The sequence below is a fragment of the Neltuma alba genome, unplaced genomic scaffold (assembly GCF_004799145.2).
Source record: "Neltuma alba isolate B1F8T4 unplaced genomic scaffold, ASM479914v2 tig00010421_pilon, whole genome shotgun sequence".
Lineage (NCBI taxonomy): Eukaryota > Viridiplantae > Streptophyta > Magnoliopsida > Fabales > Fabaceae > Neltuma > Neltuma alba.
The window spans coordinates 1,513,674-1,533,997 of NW_021635323.1; the positions used below are offsets into that span (position 1 = coordinate 1,513,674).

Consider the following 20,324-nt stretch of genomic DNA (forward strand, 5'->3'; position numbering starts at 1 on the left):
GTAGTTACACTTCTAGATCTGGCTTCCTTTCTTCCATGCAATAATTGCTTCTCTCTTAAGCTTTCAGATTCCACACTCGGTGGTTTCTTTTTGGGACAGAATTCCCTCTAGTGTAGTGATCTTCCTCCAAGTCAGATTCTTCATCATTCTCATTGAATGTCACTTTCCTTCCACTTCTCAAATTTATGGCATTCAATGACTTGGGATTAATCACAGTATTAGAAGATAAAGCTCCACTTGTTTTTGCTTGAAAATTATTGAAATTGTCTGAAAGTTAGACAAGTTTGAAGCCTTTGTCTCCCATTATTCAACCCTATTCTCTATAGTAGCCATCCTTGCATCAGATGCAGTAGTATACTTATCAATTCTGTCCATTTGAGATGCCATAGCACTAATGTTAGCACTCATACTGTTCATGCTTTTCAACAAGAGGGTCATATCATCATTCCTTGAATTACTAACTTCTTGAGCAGTTTGGGAAGGAACCATAGCTTGTTTTGAATGTTGACATTGCTGGAACTTATTCTGCATGAACCTCTCCTTGTTGTTCTCCCCTCCTCCCCATCTAAGATTAGGATGATCTTTCCACCCCTTATTATAAGTGTTGGAGAAAGGATTTCTTTGCTGATATTGACTAGATCTTTGTTGATACATGGCTGCCACTTCTTCAAACTGAGAAGGGCAAGATTCAGTCCAATGCATCATGGAACCACAGAAGTCACAAGAGGGAGCTACCAAGGCTTGTGATGTTCCCACAGCACCACATTGTTTACTTGACAAGAGTTGCTCCATCCTAGTCATTCTCTTGTCCATCTTCTCTAACAAGGCAGCAAATTGAGAGTCAAAGTTAATAGGATTTGACCTCAAAATCTCATTAACAGATTGGTTATCCCTTGTGCCGAATTGTTGGTTGTTGTTAGCCATCTTCTCTAATAATTCCCAAGCATTATGAGGAGTCAAATCAAACAGTGAACCATAGACTGCAGCATCTATTGTGTTCTTGTGATGAGATAGCAAGCCCTCATAGAAATACTGGACTAGATTGGACTTGCTGATTTGATGATTTGGACATATAGAAAGCATGGCTAGAAATCTCGTCCAATACTCATACAAGGTCTCTCTACTATCTTGTTGAACTCCATAGATAGCCTTCCTCAATTTAGATGTCCTTGACGCAGGAAAATACTTCTCCAGAAAGGCCTTCTTATGTTGTTCCCATGTAAGTGTTGTGAAGTGTTGAGGTAGACCTTGCAACCATTCCTTAGCATTTCCTTCTAATATGAAGTGAAAAGCTCTCCTTAGCACATCCTCCAATTGAGCACCATGAGGCTTTATAGAGGAACAAACAGCATGCATGTTTTGAAGATGTCTATATGGATCATCCCCTGCAAGACCAAGAAATCTTGGTAAGGTATTAATCAAGATACCCTTAAGTTCAAAATCAGCTTCAAAGTTATAAAAACCACATGGATCATAGTTCACACTTGAGTTATTAATTTCTCTAATGCTCCTATTCTCCTCATCTCTATTCAATTGAAGGTTGGCATTATGAAGAATATTTTCAGCTTGTCTTTCATTTTGAGGTCTATTTGCACCATCACCTCTCTCAGTATGAGCATTGTTATTATCTTGATCCATCACAAAATGATTGTCTATAAACCCTCTTAAAGTAGGTTCAAATTCAGAGGAAGAGCGAGATTCAACTTGAGGAAAAGGTTCACTCAATATAGGTTGCTTACTAGATTCAGTTATTTGTTTGGTTTTTCTAATTTGCCTTAGAGTTCTATTGATTTCCCAATCAAAAGGAAAAAGGTTCTTATCCTGGGATATGCAACTAAGGAATAAGAGGAAAGACTAAAGAAATAAATGCCAAAAAGCAAATAGACAAAAGAAAGAGATCAGAGAAAAGCCACGAAGTTAAGAGGGAAGTATGTGTAATCCGCCACGGCACTTGCTCAAATCTGCTGCGGCGTCTATTACAGAGACAACTCCCAAGCCAAATTTGGGTAGGTGCTGCTGTACTTGATGAAATTTGTCGCAGCTCTTGTCCCAGAATCACTGCTGTCAAGGGTGTTGCGACGTCTGATGAGATCCGCCACGGCATCTTCTTCTGATAAACCTGATAAACGAATTTCCAGCAGTTTCTGACACTTCTCACACCTTCACTCCTGTAAATTGAACCCTTAACACAATGGTATTAATTTTCCTACTAGAAGAAGATCTCAAAAGCATAAAAACAATCAACTATCATCAGATTTAGTGGGAGAACAACTAAAAGGAAAAGGTTGCTACAGCAAGGATTCAAACAATTCACAGCTAACCAAAATGTTTTAACTTCTAGGCAACCTACGAAATGAATTCAGAATGTAACAATAAAGGAAGCAACTCAACAACAATGCATAAAGTGAAGAAAATGTAGAAACAACTCAGAAACACTAAAGCTACTTTTTATGTGGTTTTAGTTTTCTACTTTTTTTCTTGGCAAACCAGTGAATTACTAAGAACCTTAACAAATAAGGTTCCCCGGCAACGGTGCCATTGATGAACCTTGTCGCTAGGTAATCAAAGTTATACTAGGAAAATGTAGCAAGTAAGGCAATACCTAGGTCATTCTTCTCAAGGAACCTTAAGTTGGAATTCAATTCTTAACAATTCACTTTAATTATCAAATTACCAAGGTAAAAGATTGAGTTTTAGAATGGAGGAATCGAAGCAAGAAACAAATTCAATTGAAAGTTAACAGTAAAGGTTCTAAAATGCAAAAAAGATTCAGATAAGAGATGGTAGTTCCCCTAGCAATTCATCCTTCCTTCCTTATTCAATCTTACAATTTGGAGTCTCTTAGAGTCAATCAAATGGATAGATTCAGCTACTGCTCAAATCTCTCTAAACACAGGTCAATAACAACTATCTTACTAGATTCATTGTCTTGCTCTGTAGAGAAGGAAAATCAATTGGCAAGAAAACTTAAGAAGCAAGTTGCAATTCTCTAAGGATGACCACAACTGTGAATCATCAAAATCATTCAGTCAAAATTCAGAATTATAGAACAACAGTCCAAGTAAAACGAATTAGATCTATAAATTAACAGAGAATCCTCTATTCAACTGAATCAAAGGACACAACTCACATCTGGATGTTCAATCAGATCTAAGTTCCAAGAAACATAAATCTAATCACTCAACTTTCATTCTAGTCACAAATGTTCAACTAATACAAATGAATCTTAGAATAGAAAGTGGAAATCAGATCTGAAAAGACTCCCTGTTTAGCTCCATGAACTCAGGTCAGCTTCATTGCTAAGAGAACTTGGGAATTCAGCCACTCATACTCTGAATTACTGTAGAAACAGCAAGAATCAATGAAAGATTCATAGATGATTGGTGGAAGATAATGGATTTGGATGAAAATGGGAGAGAGAATTGAGAGAAGGCGGAGAACGAGAAAATTGGTGATCTGGAGGGTGAAAAACTGAATCTGGGCCCTCCTGTTTGAGCACGCAGCTTTTGTATTTAAATCTGAAGTTTTTCATCACCTGCCGTGGCACCTTGTGATATCCGTCGTGACACCTAGCCTATACAATGTCGTTTCAATTAGTGATCCTGAGCTCCTTGTGAAACTTGGTCCACCGTGGCGCCTCTGATCATTCGCCGCGACGCCTATGACCGAGAGTATCTTTGGAAATCCACCGTGGTGCCTTCAACTATCCATCGTGGTGCCTATGACAAAATGGCAAGAATGCTAGTGAAGCTCCCTGAGATTCACCAAACAAGGATCAAAAGTACACACAATAAAATCACATAAAATCATGCAAAAACACAAAGAAAACCTCACAACTTCCTTAAACTCTTATGCATAATGAAAGCTAATTATACCCAAAACATATAAATATAAATGGCAAAAGCATGAGTTTAGGGCTAGAAATATATGCAAATAATAAGGCTTATCATGTATTTACTATGATTTTCCAGTTAGTTTTAAAAGCTTGACTAATTAAGAAAAATTGGTCAAAAATTAATTACGAAAAAATATTTTAGAACCTTAGAAAATTGAGAAAAAATAGGGATAATATACCTTGGGAATTATATGATAGTATAAGAGTGGATTTGTGCCCAAATTACCCCTAAAACAATTATAAAGCAATTTAAGGTCTAATTAAGCCAAATTGAGATCTTTTATTTAGAAAATTCCAAATAAATACTTTTAAGGAAAATAAAATTTCAACAAAATTCACAAGGCATCCCAAAGAATGATAAGAGATTATGAAGTAGAAGAGAGCCCCTTAAATGCTCAAAAATTTCTTAACAGCCTTGCTGAGTAAAAAAATCACTATAGAAAGAAAAATAGTTTCCTCCTTTACAATTAATAGAAAATTGAGATAGTAACAAAGGAGGGCATTTTGGGAAAAAGAAACAGAAGAATGTGTTATCAATCTGATAGAAAATAATTATAGTGGCCACAATACTGTAATTATAGAATAGGAATTAATCTCAGAGCAAAGTGCACTGATAAAGTAAAAAGCTCACTCTTGTCTTTTACTTGGCTCATAAGATGCCATTTGTCAAGCCACCAATGGAGAGGATTAGGGCGCCACATGTCAAGCCCAAGGTGGAGAGGATTTTAACTTTGAAAAATGAATTTCATTTAGAATTATATTAAGGATGGAAAATGGTTCAAGAAGGCATAGGGACTTGACACCTCACTAGTGTAATTAGAGTGATCTTGAGGGGTTAATGCAAGACACTTGGCTTATAAATAGACCCTTTCCTCCCTCTTACAAGACCATATTTTTGGCCACCTAAGGGGAAACTCTTGCAATTTTATTTCTTGAAGTACAATCAAGAGGAAAGCTACTATCTTTGATCAACTAAGCTTGGATCCAAGGTTAGTAGGTTGTTCTACCTTGTTTCTAGTTTGGATGGTTAGAAAATGTTATTTTCCAAAGGGGAGATACTGGTTGAAATGTTAGAGGGTTAGAGCAAGGAGGTTTTGATGTTAAACCTAGTTGAAACACATTAGATAGAGGTTGTTTCAAGTGATTTTGTGTTAGTATTTGAAAGATTGTATGATATGGTTGTTGATGATGCTATTCGGCCAACCCTAAATCTATACCCTAGGATCTGATTTTCATAGTTTTGATACTTCCATTGTGTTTAAAATGGAAAATGGTGTTAGGTAAACCTAAAGAACAAGCATTGGAAGCATTGAAATTAAAGTTGGAATTTTTGGATTTCTAGAACACCTATTTAGCCAACATTATTTCTTGGGAAAGGAATTTTCTTTTCATAAATGCAAGTTCATATTTGGATTCTATATGAAAAATTATTTAGGATTAACCTAAGAGAATAATTTTTAGGTTAGAGAAAACAAAGCTCCAAAATTCAAAGTATTAAGGGTTAAGAGTTACTTAAGTGTTGTCTTTAAGTCTTATGTGGTTTAAGTTGTAATGTGGTTGCCCTTTTTTGCAATGTGATGTTAGACTTTGATATTTGTGGAGGGAAAGAGCAAGAGCAAAGATCAAGGAAGCAATTGGATCAAGGTAGCAAGATTTAATTAACTTTTAATATTGACATTACATTGATTATTAATGCATGGATGATTGCCATTATGTGGTTGAACTATGATGATTGTTATGAGGCCCTACAACTAGCCTTTGTATTATATTAGAAGGATTGTCATCCTTTAATGCTTCTTGCTTGAACCACTCTGCAAATTACTTGTTATGCTCATTATCTAGTTGCATATCATTCTTTATTGGATTCAAGTTCTTCAACATATTCTTGTGAGCATCTAAATAAGGCAAAAATTCATCCGTGTTATTTAAAATATATAGATGTGCCTGCATTACAATTTCACGAGACATGGACCTCACTATAACACCCTGTGTTCCCTTGCTTCTCCCCTTATCATGTCAAGATTGAGGAAGTCCAACTGCCTTTACCCTATTAAGACATGTGTCACAAAACTCAACTGTCTCCACAGCTACATATCTCTTAACAATTGATGTCTCAGGCCAATAAGGATTCTTGGAGTACCCTTTTAGGATTTTTATGTATCTCTCAAATGGGTACATCCACTTTAAACGCATAAGGTGAGCTATCAAATAGACCATAATGTCAAAAAATGATGGAGGAAAGTGTATTTCCAATTAGGAGAAGATCGCATAACCTTCATTTTCTTATTCATCTAACTCGGCAGGATCAATGACTTTGCTACAAATAGCATTGAAAAACATACAAAGACTCATAATAATGCTTTTCACATCATTTTTCATGATGCCTCGAATAGTAACTAGAAGCAATTATTGCATCAACATGTGACAATAATGAGACTTCATCCCTATTATCTTCAAATCTTGCATTGAAACAAGCTTCCTCAAACTAGAAGAATAACTATGTGGCACCTTAATACTATTCAAAAAGCCACAGAAACTTGTTTTCTCTTCCTTTGATAATGTGTGCGCAGCTGGATGTAAATAAGTCCTCTTACCCTCTCTTTCTTGTGGGTGGATGAGTTTTCTTATCCTAATCTTGACTAAGTCCCGTCTTGCATTGTTCCATCCTTAGTCTTTCCACTTATATGTAAAAGTGTACCAACAAGGCTCTTGCATACATTTTTCTTCACATGCATCGCATCTAAACTATGCCTCATATCGAGACCTCGCTAATATGAAATATAAAAAAAGATAGATCTTTTTTCTCCATATATTCCTCTTACCGACAGTCTTTTTCTTCTTTTACCGAAGATGACATTAACTCCCTCTACCTGTTGATAAACTTCTTCTCTAATTAATGGTATTTGAGCCATTTGATATTTTTGTGAGCTGTTAAATGCCTTCTTCAAGCTACAGTAAACGTGATGTTGACTAAGAAACCTTCTGTGACTAAAGTAGATTGTCTTCCTTCCATGTTTGAGTTGCATGTAGTGAGTGCCTTCATCGCATATCAAACATGCTTTATACCCTTAACACAGTATCCTAACAAATTTCCATATGTGGGAAAGTCATTTATTGTGGTGAAGATCATGGCACGTAAATTGAAGGTCTCTTGTTTATATGCATCAAACACATCAACACCTTCCTCCTATAATTTCTTTAAATCCTCAATCAAAGGTACCAAATACTCATCGATTTGGCCCCAAGATCATCAAAGATAACATGATACACTTTCTTTTTATACATAACCAAGGAGTCAAGTTATAAATTACTAGGAGAACTGGCTAAGCACTATGTGTTACTAAGATTACCATATGGATTAATTCTGTCCGTACAGAGGCCTAGCTAAAGGTCTCTTGGCTTACTACTAAATTGAGGAATTTTTTGATCTATTGCTTTCCATTGAGGAGAATCTACAGGGTGTTGGAGTTTTCCATCACATATTTTCCCATCAAAATAGCATCTCAAGTTCTTTGCTTCTGTGGCATTAGCAAATAAATACTTAAGCCATGGTATTATTGAAAGATACCATAATAGCTTCAAAGGAGGACCTTTGGTTATCTCATTACAATTACCACCACCTTTCTTAACTTTATATCTTGAAGTGCTATTTAGGGAACTCATTCAATCCTTCATACTCATTTTTAAACAATATGCAGTCATTAGGACACGCATGCATCTTCTTATATTCCAAAACCTTTGGACATAAAATTTTCTTTGCCTCATAGATTCCTTTTCGAAGTGAATTCTCTTTTGGAAGAATATCACTCAAAAATTCAAGCAATTCCGTGAAGCCAGTATCGATCCAACCATTTCTTGCCTTCAAGTTCATCAACTTTAACACGGTTATCAACCTTGTGTAATTATCTTTACACCCTTAGTGCAAAGGTCTCTATGCATCACTACACAAGCTTTCACATATCCGAAATTCCATCACCAAAGTCATCATTCACAACCTTTTCCTTTCCAGACAGTGTAGTCTTTCTAATTTCACTATGTCATATCCAATTTGTATGCCTCAAATTTATCCCATCATAGATAAAATGATCTCTTATCTCAGGAATATTCCGCCGACTATTGTTTAAGCATTTGACACAAAGACAACAATACAACCCATCTCTTTTACTAGGGGCATTTCTTTGAGCAAATTCAAGAAATCTTTCAACCCCATCCTCATATTCTTTGCTAATTTCTTAGCTTTCATCCAACTATAATCCATTGTTCTATAGAGTCAATGAGCATAGTTGTATTGTCAATCTCAATTCTAACTAGTTAATTCAAATATTCAAATAAATAAAATAATTAAGTGTTAGTCTGTAAATTAAAATTGACTAACACTTAATTACAAATTAAAGAGAATGTCTTGTTTAGTTTATAAAAATTTTGATAGAATTTTCCTTTAAATATAACAAACCAATTCAATGAATAAAGATTCTTCAAGCTAAAACTTCTGAATCCAAAATGAGAACACAAATGATATCTATTTGCCATGAAATTTTAAACAAAACTTTATCATCAATCAAAATTCATAATGGAAAAAAAAATTGGCCAAAACACTTAACAGATTATTTATTGGTAAATTCTCAAGTTTATTACAAAAATTTGACAAAAATTCATAATAAAATATCAAAAAATTATTAAAAAAATTAAAAACTTAAGAACTAATCAACTTTGAACATTTAAACATGTTTCTAATGCCGTGTATAGGAAGTAATTGAGGTTTTCTAACTCCAAATGTCACTAACCAACCACTCAAGCATATAAGAAACGCAAAATAAATAATGCAAGACATTCGAAACGTAAAATCAATCAACCCATTTGAAATACAACAGATTTCTTTTATCAAAACATCCAAAATACTAAGAAAAAACAAAAAGAACAAAAGAAGAGGAAATTCACTCAGTGGAAACGATTAAAACGAAGGAAGAGGCAACAGTGGCAGTAGAAGACGGTTGAAGACGGTGGAACACAACCATGAGTGAAATGGAGGACCAAACATGGCAGGAAACAGTGGGGATTTTCTAATGTTGCAGTTTGGTGGTGGGACAAAAAGGAACCATAGTGCACTGACTGTGTGAAACTGTAAAAATCTGAAAAATAGAACGCGTGATATGGTTAAGTTTTAAACTTTCCACGGTAGTTATTAAGATAACTGCTGTGGAAAGTTAAAAGTCATGCTATTTATTTACAAAAATGCCACTACTTTTTTTTTCATGATGTTTTTCTTTTTAACCGCCGTTATTCCCCGATGTTATAGTAGGCTAAGAGTAGTGTCTTAGCAATACTCTTAGCCTACTATTATAGTAGTGCTTGATTTGATACATTATTTGTGCACCTCACCATTTTGAGATTTTTTTTTTGGTGCTATGTTCTAGGTTTGCTTTTAGCCTTTCACTGCTACCTCATGTCAAAAAGGCAATATGTTGATAATATTTTGTCATAGGCGGAGTATTGACTTATTAATGTTATTAGCTAATTCTTATTATCCAACTTTTTTTGGATGAATTGTTTTCTATTATAATATGTCTCCATGGAATTGTTTCATTCTCGAGGGTTGCAATCTTTGTAACAAGCTTGGCATATTTAGATTATTTTCTACTTAGTGTTGGTTGCACAAGCTTTACAACTTTCACAATTGTGAATGTAGCATAAAATCTCTCATTATTGAATCTTTCCAAGGCACGTCTATCTATTTTGATCTTTACATAAATTTACTTATTCTTTTCTTTCACAATTGTAGATTGTCGACATGTATAGTAGTGCTGTGTATTTTCAAACGAAATGTAACTCATAAGCATGGAAAATTCATTTTGAGATTAACCATGATATGAAAATGTTTGCTTAGATTGGGATGTTCTCTTTGATGAGTTATGTTTTCGATGATCAGAAATGCTAAGATCACTTTTACTGTGAATGGTGAACAAAATCAGTTTATATGTGTCTACTGCAATGTATGGACAAGATTGATTTTGACTTATTTTAAAATTATTAAACCACCAATACTCATATTTTCGACAATTTTTTGTGTACCCTACTTAAATGGAAAAGCCCCGACAATTCCAAACAAAATATTACTCAGAATATATAAGACTACATTTTACAACATTGAGGTGAATTTTTTTCCCCTGAAGAGACTGAAGATGGCCAGAGATAGAATTATGATTTAGGGGGTGTTTGGATGAAAACCAAATCATAATTTCAGAAGTGATTTTACGATCTACGAGATAAATATGTGGATGAGTTTATCTCGATTTGCAAAAAAGTGCTTCTGAGAAGCACTTTTCATGATGTCCAAACACCCCCTTAGTATTTTTGTAACAAGTGAAAACTCTACAATATAAAAAACAAGCATTGTGGGGCTAAAGTACATACAATTTATCTTATTAATTACATTTAATTCTAACATTTCCCTTTCTTTTTGTTTGTCAACTTGCAGTTATTCCAAAGAAGATTTCGGTATTTGTATTTAGTGTTGATTGCTGAGAAGTCACTCTTTATGGGGACAAACTTGCTTCAAGAAAGTTGGGATCGTGATACTCTGATTTCAGGTAATATATTGATGCTACGAGTAAAAAAATATTCATTCACTGAACGCCTGGGTATAAATAAGTTTGAGATACAAATATATTCATGCAATTTTGCATGACATGCAAAATAAGTTTGAGATGTGGACAATAGAATTATGAATTTAATCTTGGGACAATTAATTTCTGGGTTCTTATAATTTCATCTGATTTTTAATCAGGTCCCTATAAAATTTTTTTATCATATCTTTTTACTTTCATGTGTGTTTAATTAGGCCCCTCCATTTTTTTCCTTTTTAACATGTTTTTATAGTTTCACCTATTTTTTAATTAGGTCCTTTGTAGTTTGAAAAAAAATTATTTATTAACTTTATTTTTTAAAATTAATTGCATTTTTAAATTAATAATTATATAATTGGACAAAATAATTAATATAATGATTAAGTAATTAATAATTAATCAGAATAATCAATTATACTTAACTATAAATTATTTATAATTATATAGAAAATTTTATTTTTATAACTTGAATTTTATAATAATAAAAATTAGAATTGAAAAATAAATAATATATATGTTTAACTAAAAATTTAAAAGAATATTAACATAAGATTATTATAATAATTTTTTATTTATAGAATATTATTATTTATGGAATAAAGAATAAAAACTATAGGACCTAATTAAAAATAAAGTAAAACAATAAGGACCTGATAAAAAGAAAAAAAATTATAAGGACCTAATTAAATGCATATGAAATTATAAAGACCTGGTAAAGAAAAATTATAGGGACCTGATTAAAAACTGATTAAAACTATAAGAACTTATATATTAATTATCTTTTTAATCTTTGACTTGTGGCAATGGAGACAGTGAATCTAAATTGCTTCCACATTTTGAAATCTACATGCTTCAGACTCTAACGTCACCAGCTTATTGGATATGTCTTATATTAAGACGTTAGTAATTTGGGAAAAGTCTGATTGTGACAGGGTCTTTGATTGCTAACACTGTAGATAAATTTAAGTTTTTTAATTGGGATAACTAATCTTCAAGCGCTTATAATTGCAGCCAATTTTGTATCAACTTTTTATACTCCTCCGGTTTTTAACATAGGATCTAATTATAGAGTTGATTTTAGTTCTAAATATAAGACCTATTTCTTATATCTATCAATTTTTCTCAAATCACCCCTATTAATACTCCCTCAACCATAATCAAGTATGAGAGGGAGAAAGGATAGAATGAAGATGATTAAGGTATTTTAGGGAAAAAAATGTCATATTTATTACAGTTAACTAGCTTACATAACTTTCTTAATATAATCAAATTAGTTAAATATATCTTATATTAAGGACCGGAGGAGTATTTTTTTTTCTTTTTACCAAGTCTTTGTACTTTCCTAGGTTTTTAATTAAGTCCTTCTATTTATTTTTCTTTTTATTAATTCCTTATATTTTCACCTAATTTCTAATTTTAATCAGTCCCCGTATTTTGTTAATTGTATTTATTAATTTAATTTAAAATTAATTAAATATATAATTTTGAAATATGAAACATTAATAATTATATAATTGAAAAACAAGTAATATAACTAGTTAATAATTATTAAATAATTCAGATAATTAATTATAAATTAATTACAATTATGCTTTGTTTTCATAAATTGTATTATTATCATTTGAATTTTATAATTATAAAAATAAATAAAATTTAGCATTATAAGTAAATTATATAAAAATGTTTAATTCAAAAATTTACCAGAGTATTAAAAGAAAATTATTATAATTATTATTTATACAATATTTTTGTTTATAGACTATTAAATAATATTATACTATTTTATATTTATAGAAGAATATTATGAGAATTTATAAAGTAAAGAACATAAAATAGTTTTAAGTACCTAATTAAAAACATGGGAAAATATAAGGACTTGATAAAAAAGAAAAAAAAAACTAAGAACTTGATTCCAAATTGTTTAAAACTACAATGACTAGGAGATTAATTATCCCTTTTTTATTTTAATTCTTTTCTTATTCGATACGAAGGATTATGCAAGAAAAGAGCGCATTGCTAACTCCTCGTTTGGTTCTTCTTTCTTAAGGGCTTGATCATGAGTGTATTGAAATTATAGTCAAATGGTCTCTACCGTGAAATGCATTTTTGGTTTTTCCTCCCTCTCTTGGAACGAAACTACTTATAAAAGTATAGGAATCAATTTATCTGTACTTATCAATTCTAAGCGGAAATGTTATGTTGCTGTTACTAAACCTCTGACTCTTATGTTTTTTGGCTGGCAGACTTGTGACAACTGCCTAGGTGCAGTTGAGAAGAGAAAAATTAAGAGTTTACAATCATTATTGAGTCCAGGGAAGAAGAGAAGAATCAAAAGACCCTTTAAGGTTTAATCTATTGTGGAGTAGTCTATCATCCAAATCGAAACAGTGATTAAACTCTCTTAGACATTAGCTCTTGATTCATTGGGCATATTAGGGTTATTCTATGATTGAAATAGTTGAATTTACGTTATTACATCTTTAATTTGATTTTAATTGTATATATATTGAATTATCATATAGAAAATAAATATTAATATTCATGGCTTTGTGGTCAAGTAAAGTTTTGATAAAATCACATGTAATATCTTGATTTTTGATGGACAATTTAGGGGCCATTTGTTTAGGCTTAAAAAATAAGTTCTTTCTATATGATTTAGAGATTTTATGAAAAATGATTAATTTTATAGAGATTTTGTCAAAAACACATTATTTTGTATTTTATTAAAATTATAGAAAAAGTGATTAGTATTTAAAAACTTTTTGATATTATAATACCTTTGACATTTGTTTATAAAAAAAACTATTTATTATTTAATTATATTCAAATTTTATGTCTACTTCTAGTTCTTAATATAAGAGCTAGTTGATTAATTTGAATAAATTAAGAAAGTTTGTTAAATTAGTTATTTGTAATAAATAGGTGTTGTTTTCACTAAATTATCTTTACTAATAATGTGTATTAGGTAGAATTACTATTTAATGAAACATTTAATATATGCAACTACTACAAGGACTACTTTGAAAAAATAAATATAAGAGATAAAGTGAATTGGGGTCTTATATTTGGGACCAAATTAAAAATCAAATTAGTTTTTATATTAAAAACAAGAGGTAGTACATCTCTTTATAACATTCTCAAAATAATGAGTAATCTTTTTTTTTAAGATTTTTTTATTATTTATAAAAGTGAGTTTTTTAAGCTGGGATACATCAAACATTTTGAATTATATTTTGAGCATCCTAAAATATTTCAGTGATGTAATTTTGTCCCTAATGCATTAAAAATGTACCAATAATCGCCCCAAACTATAGAGCTTTTAACTTGTTACATTCATTTTTCATCATCTTCATCAAACTAAAGACATCATTGACTTGAGCCATTCTTCTTCTCCTTTCACTAAAACAGAAGGGCTATGAGCTGTACGGAAAGAAAGAACCAGCAGCAACAACGATGGCGCCCTTTTGTCTTCCTCCAGCTACTCCCAATGGCGTTTTCGTCAAATTAATTATCACCATGGAGGAGAGGACAGAATAGCACTATCACTGAAGCTGGACGAAGAAGACCCCAGTAGGAGCAGTTGAAGGAAAACGATGCCATTGCTACTATCGTTCCTCTCTCCTCATGAAACTTGTAGCCCTCCTATCTTAGTTAAAGAGGAGAACAACAATGACTCAAGTCAATGACACCTCTAATTTAATGAAGATGATGAATAATGAGCATAACGGATGATAAGATGATAAAGTTATGCAAGTTTGGGGTGGGAATTGTTCCATTTTTAATACATTAGGTCAACTACTAAATGCCTTAAAATATCGAATGCACCTTCAAAACTAATTTCGGCCCTGAACTTTAATCTTTTTTTAAAATATGAATTTTTTTTAAAGGAAAAAGCTCATAATTTTTTCAACGCTCGAGCTCCAGCAACGCGAAAAGGCTAATTTTAGTCTTTTAGATATATTGATTGATTATCCTTAGAACACAATAGAAGCTTTAGATATTTTAAGCTTCCTTCAATCATTTTGACTTTTCTCCTTTAGCAATTGCCAATCGAAGACTGAACGAGAAACCTAGATTAGCAAACATAATCTTCTTGATTTTTATTTTATTTTTTTACAATTATAATTATTATTGTTGTTATTATTTTTGGCTTGGGGTGGTTTGGGGGCTTCTGCTTTACTTGAAAAACAAGAAAATGAAAAGGAAAAAAAAAAAAAATTCGAAACAAAGTAATAAGCTTTTGACCTTGGTATTTCCTTCTACTTTATTAGAATTAATTGCACCCGCAGTAGGCATTGTTTCGGCCCTACGTTTATATTTACATAAAAAAGAAACTAGAACGTTTTTATACATCAACTATTGGTTTACTTGACCATCAAAACATGCAAAATCAGAAAGATGGCCCAAAAACCAAAAAAAAAAAAAGCAATCAGGACTTAATTTGATCTGAGACACAGCCTAAACATTTATTATCACAAACAGCCAAACAAACTCGATCAGAAAAGCTAGAAATCCATAATGCAATTGGCAACATGGAAACGACAAAAAACTTTGAGAAGATGAGCTGCTTCAGCAAATAAGGCAATAGAAAGTAATTCCACACAACCTCACTTGGCACAGGCTATCTTTTCAAATTTAAATACACCGAATTATATAATAGAATATAACATTTACCAGAGTCTATTGAAGGCCATAAAGGCAAATGAACATAAAATGGGACCAATAATAATCGATGCACTATTTTATAATACTGAAACCCTTGTAGATTATATACATATTTTAAGGATAGGTAAAGCTACATTTCAATGAGCAAAATTTGGTCCTGTAGCTTTGAGAATGATAATTGGCTTGCAAGTTGGTTGAATAGTTGAATCAGGTAACAATTCTTCATAATCAATTGACTGCTTCTGGCTAAATTTCATCCAAGCATCAAGTCGTTCTCCATCACCCTTCACTTCTTGTTTACCCATTAAAATCCATATCATGAATGGACGCAATATTTGTCATCAACTTGTCTAACATAGTGTAAATTTCATCTTTTTGAGGATGTTGTTTATCCCCAGCTAAAAACTTGTGGACCACGCCTCTCAAAGATATTGAACTATAACCTGGATCCTTTTTCACACCTCGTTCTTTCATTATATTTCTCAAACTAACCCCATCTTCATATAGACCTGATTCTATGTATGCATTGGAGAGAAGAACGTAAGTAGCAGGATAATCTGGCATAGTGGATAGAATGTTTTGAGCAGCAATTTCCCCTAGCTCCGTATTTCCGTGGATCCTACATGCCCCTAACAAAGTCTGCCAAATCATTTCATTGGGCTCAATTGGCATCTTTCTTATGAACTCCATTGCCTCATTTAAGTGGCCAACACGACCTAAGAGATCAACAACACATGCAAAGTGTTCCATTTCTGGTGACACGCCATATGTTTCCTCCATTAGATGGAAAATGTCCAGACCTTCCTTGACCATTCCTCCGTGGCTACAAGCAAAAAGAACACATAATAATGTAACAGCATTCGGCTTGGCACCCCATTGCACCATCTTCCTAAAGAACTGCAGGGCACCTTCAACAAGACCATGTTGAGCGTAAGCTGATATTATGGCAGTCCATGTAACTGTGTCAGGGTTGGATATCCTTTCAAATACCTTCTTTGCATCAACTAGGTTGCCACATTTAGCATACATGTCAATTAGAGCACTTTCAATGCATGCTTCGGTGACCAGGCTGGCTTTGCATATCAATCCATGAAGTTGTTGACTAAATTCTAACAAACCAAGACTAGCACATGCAGTGATCACAATAGAAAAAGTGAAATCATTGGGGACATATCCTTCTCTGCGCATCTGGTAGAAGATGATCAAGGCTTTCTCCCACTCAGAAAATTGACAACATGCAGTCACCAAAGTCGTCCAAGACACTATATCTTTCTCTTCCATTCTATCAAATAGCGTCTCTACAACTTCCAGTGACCCACATTTGGCATATGCATCAATGAGTGCATTCAATGTACTAATTTTCATCACATCATGTCCCTGTTTCCAAGCCACAGCATGAGTCTCCCTTAAGAATTTCAGATGCTTCAAAGAAGCAATGGAGTTGAACACGCTACAGAAAGTGTAAATATCTGATTTCACATCATTTTGACACATTCTTGTGAACACCTTCAGAGCTTCATGGTGAGAACCAGATTGTGAATAACCTGCTAACAATGCATTCCAAGGTGTACTAACTTGACAAAATGTGAACTTTGAGTCAAAAAGAAACCGTGCATCAGTTAGAGAACCACACTTAGCGTACATATCAATCAGAGCAGTTCCAACTACAGTATTGGAATCCAATCCCCATTTGGATGCAAATTTGTAGATTTCATGACACTTGTTCACATCGCCCAACTGCCCAACAGCCTTCGAAACACTAATAAAGGTGAAGTTATTAGGTGTGATCCTTGATTCAACCATGTTGATAAAACAATCAAAGGCTTTTGCATGCAGACCATTTGAAGTATACCCTGAAATCATTGCATTCCAAGAGACAATATTAAGTTCTGCCATGGTGTTGAACACCTTAGACGAACTCTCAATCTTGCCCAACTTTGCATATGAGTTGAGAAGCGATGTACTAACAACTGTATGAGTCAGAAAACCTCTTATAACAACTTGGGCATGCACCACCTCAACAAACTCAATGAAACCCAAGCCAACACATGATTGCAAAACAGCGGAAAAAGCAAAGCCATCTGGCGAGATTTGTTGTTCCAGCATCATACAAAAGAGCACTATTCCATCAAAATAATAACCATGTTCATTTGATGCAACCATCATGACTGTCCAAGAGAACACATTTCTCTGAGACATGCCATCAAACACCTTACGAGCAGCATCATAATCCATGCAATTTGAGTACACATGCATCACATGATTCAACAACACTAAGCAATCCTGGTCTGTAAAGTTTGATTTTAAGACATACCCATGAATAGACTTTGCCTCTTGGAGTAAACCCCATTCTTGACAAACTTTCAAAAGATCAACAAGTGATGACCGTTCATGAGTTTCAAATGTGAAACCAATGTCAGCTTGATTAATGCCTAGGATTGAATGGCTGGAGTTAGAAAGTAATTTCCAATCTGCAACACAAGAGAGATGGAAAGTCAAATACAAAACAATTAAAAGTGACTATTTACTGTGATTATTTATAAGGTGATTCCCTATACGGAGAAACATCTTTCAAAGAACTAACAAGAGGAAACAAGCACAGCCTCTCCAAATTTTTGGATTTTGGGCAGGTTCTACTGACATACAACTAAAAAACATTGATGACATGTAAGAAACAAGAAGCTTTAAAGGATAAAAACATACCCTTAGAGTCATTGCAAGATGCTTCTTTATCAGCTACTGAAGAACATATAGTCACAGACCACAAACAGAGAACATTAACTCAGTCTCAGTAGAACTGCAGAAAGTAAGCAAAAAAGCTTCAACAAGCATCCTAGAAGACACCTATGGTGGACATCACAATCTCCAACTACATATGCAAGTGGTCAGAGATGATGAAAAGCTTGTCCTTAGAAAGGGTGGAACAAATTATATATTTGATTCCAAAATAGTTATTATCCTAGCAAGTTGTTCCACAAAAATAAAACCAAGAAGAGCCATTTCATCCCTACTAAAAACATAGTTATCATCATTGTTCCACAAAAAAGTAAATCAAGAAGAACCGTTTTCTCCCTAATTAAAGAGCTTCTCATCCAACCCAAATTTTCATTTGATTTTTTGTCCGTTTAGATTTAAAATTCTAGCCCAAGGCTCCAAAGACCAAGGGAAATAGCACAAGGTAAGGAAACTTCTTACTACATGGCCCAAAAGCATTCATTACAATATAACCATTACGATTGACTTGAAACAAACTTAAAATATTTTATCAAATGAAGAATGCCCATTTTTTCTGCTAAAACTTACTAGAGAAGAGGAAATAAGAAGAAAACTCACAACTAAACGCCACCTGCTTTTGTAGCGCGTGGAACTTCCGAGGCCACTTCTACACTATATGCCAGTGAAAAATATAAAATGTGCCTGCATTAACAATAGTTTTGAATTTTAACTTTATATTGGCACTCTAATAAAAGTAAAATTCTACAAATAAATATTGTCACCAGACCCCAAAAAAAAAAAAAAAAACACTCAGCAGATAAATTAACTACACAATTACACAACACAGAATAACTTGTGGCAATCAGATGTTTATCAACCCTTGTCCTCAGGTAAGCAAAGCACTCATTTTGTTCATTCTCAAGAAAAATTACGCAGGTTGATTGTCTCCGTAATCAATTAATTTCTACTCCTCTTTCTGATCTAATGTTTTGGTCCAAACTCTACCAAAAACAAATTAGAAGCATGGGCCAATAAACTCCATTTCTGGATGAGAGTATGAGACTATAGTAAAATTGCTTTTTATCTCCTTCACAAAATCATGATTCTACAATGCGAGGAAACCCTTTGACCTTTGCCTTAGCTAATAAGCCAAGACCATGACAATCTGTGCTCTTTTTGATTCAACCTTTGTATAGCAACTAGGCTATCCTTGACTCATGTGGAATCCAAGTCTTAAATTAAAATTACCACTTTCAAAACTGATGTATGTTATACACGCACATATGCCATCCATAAAAATGGTCGAAGAATTAAAATCTTAGACTATTTCTCGCAATGCTCGATCTGTTCCAATGGAAGAAGTATGGTAGTGCATTGATGAGGCACCGCAATCATAATTGGAGAAAAACCAGTTAGGTAGGTATAGCCAAGCATGATTCAAACCGCCAAATTGAATCAATATAAGAAGGGAATTAAGAATTCCCAGCCAAAATAACAAGCATGAAAGAAAACAAAACCCCAAGAATATACAACTGAGTAGAGGTATGCCTCTTTACATTAGAATCCAAAAGTGGATGCCAAGAAGTGCAACATCCCAAAGTGTCAGACCAAACTACAAGGAAGGCGAAGATGAAGAATACAAATAAAGCAATCAATTCTCATGCAAGTGTTTCTTGGTAACCGAAAAAGATAAAACGATTATCGTACAAGTTAAACTCATCACACTAAAATTAATTACGAAAAACAGGACAAAAACAAGAACGAAAACAAAGTCGCAATAAAAGCATAGAAAATGAGGACAGGAGTACGACAGAGAGATACCGGTTGGTCCAAAAGCAAGATATGGCACCAGTATCCCAAATCTTGCAAAGGGTTTTATCAACTAAGGATAGAGAAAACTGTGGCCGACGAGCTGAGCATGAAACTTGAGCACGGCTAAACGATGGCTGAGGCGGAGACGACAAAGGGTATATCAGCCCTGAAGGAGGAGACGAAGGCCATCGGCAAGTTCCCATTTCCACTACTTTCTCTGCTCTTCCCCCCGGAGAGTGCAACATCAAGCGGAAGAGTACGGCCGTATTGGTTATCTACCAGCATCTGCCTCCTAAACTCTGAAAGGCCCAACTCAGACTCAGGAAGGAAAAAGAGAAAATTAGACCTTAATTATTTAGCGATATCGCAAAAAAAGACTCCCGTATGTGTGAAATTGTGAAATAGATTTCGTGATAACAACAATTGCCTCGGCAGACCCAATTCTATATTACAAATATAAAATGATAGTGAAATATCCAAAATACCCCTGATATGCAAGTTCTGATAAGTAATTTATAGGAATTTATTTTCTGCGTTCAAATGACAGAATTTCTACAATTCTTTAGAGAATGACAAGTTTAATAAAGCAAATAACAAATTATGATAACAAGCAA

General features: G+C 33.5%; 1 protein-coding gene and 1 pseudogene across 1 annotated transcript; both read right to left on the reverse strand.

Annotated features, from left to right (window-relative positions):
* The window catches only part of LOC114756523 (uncharacterized), a 123,180-nt pseudogene extending 109,062 nt beyond the window's left edge, over window positions 1-14,118 (reverse strand).
* A 992-nt stretch (window positions 14,119-15,110) lies between these two features.
* Window positions 15,111-20,016, reverse strand: LOC114756534 (putative pentatricopeptide repeat-containing protein At1g56570). Its single transcript, XM_028945476.1, has 4 exons — window positions 19,720-20,016; window positions 18,530-18,600; window positions 17,887-17,931; window positions 15,111-17,654 (listed from the first exon to the last, which is right to left on the reverse strand). The coding sequence occupies exons 1-4, from the start codon at window positions 19,953-19,955 to the stop codon at window positions 15,481-15,483; spliced, it is 2,526 nt and encodes an 841-aa protein (XP_028801309.1). The 5' UTR covers window positions 19,956-20,016; the 3' UTR covers window positions 15,111-15,480.
* Window positions 20,017-20,324: the final 308 nt, after the last annotated feature.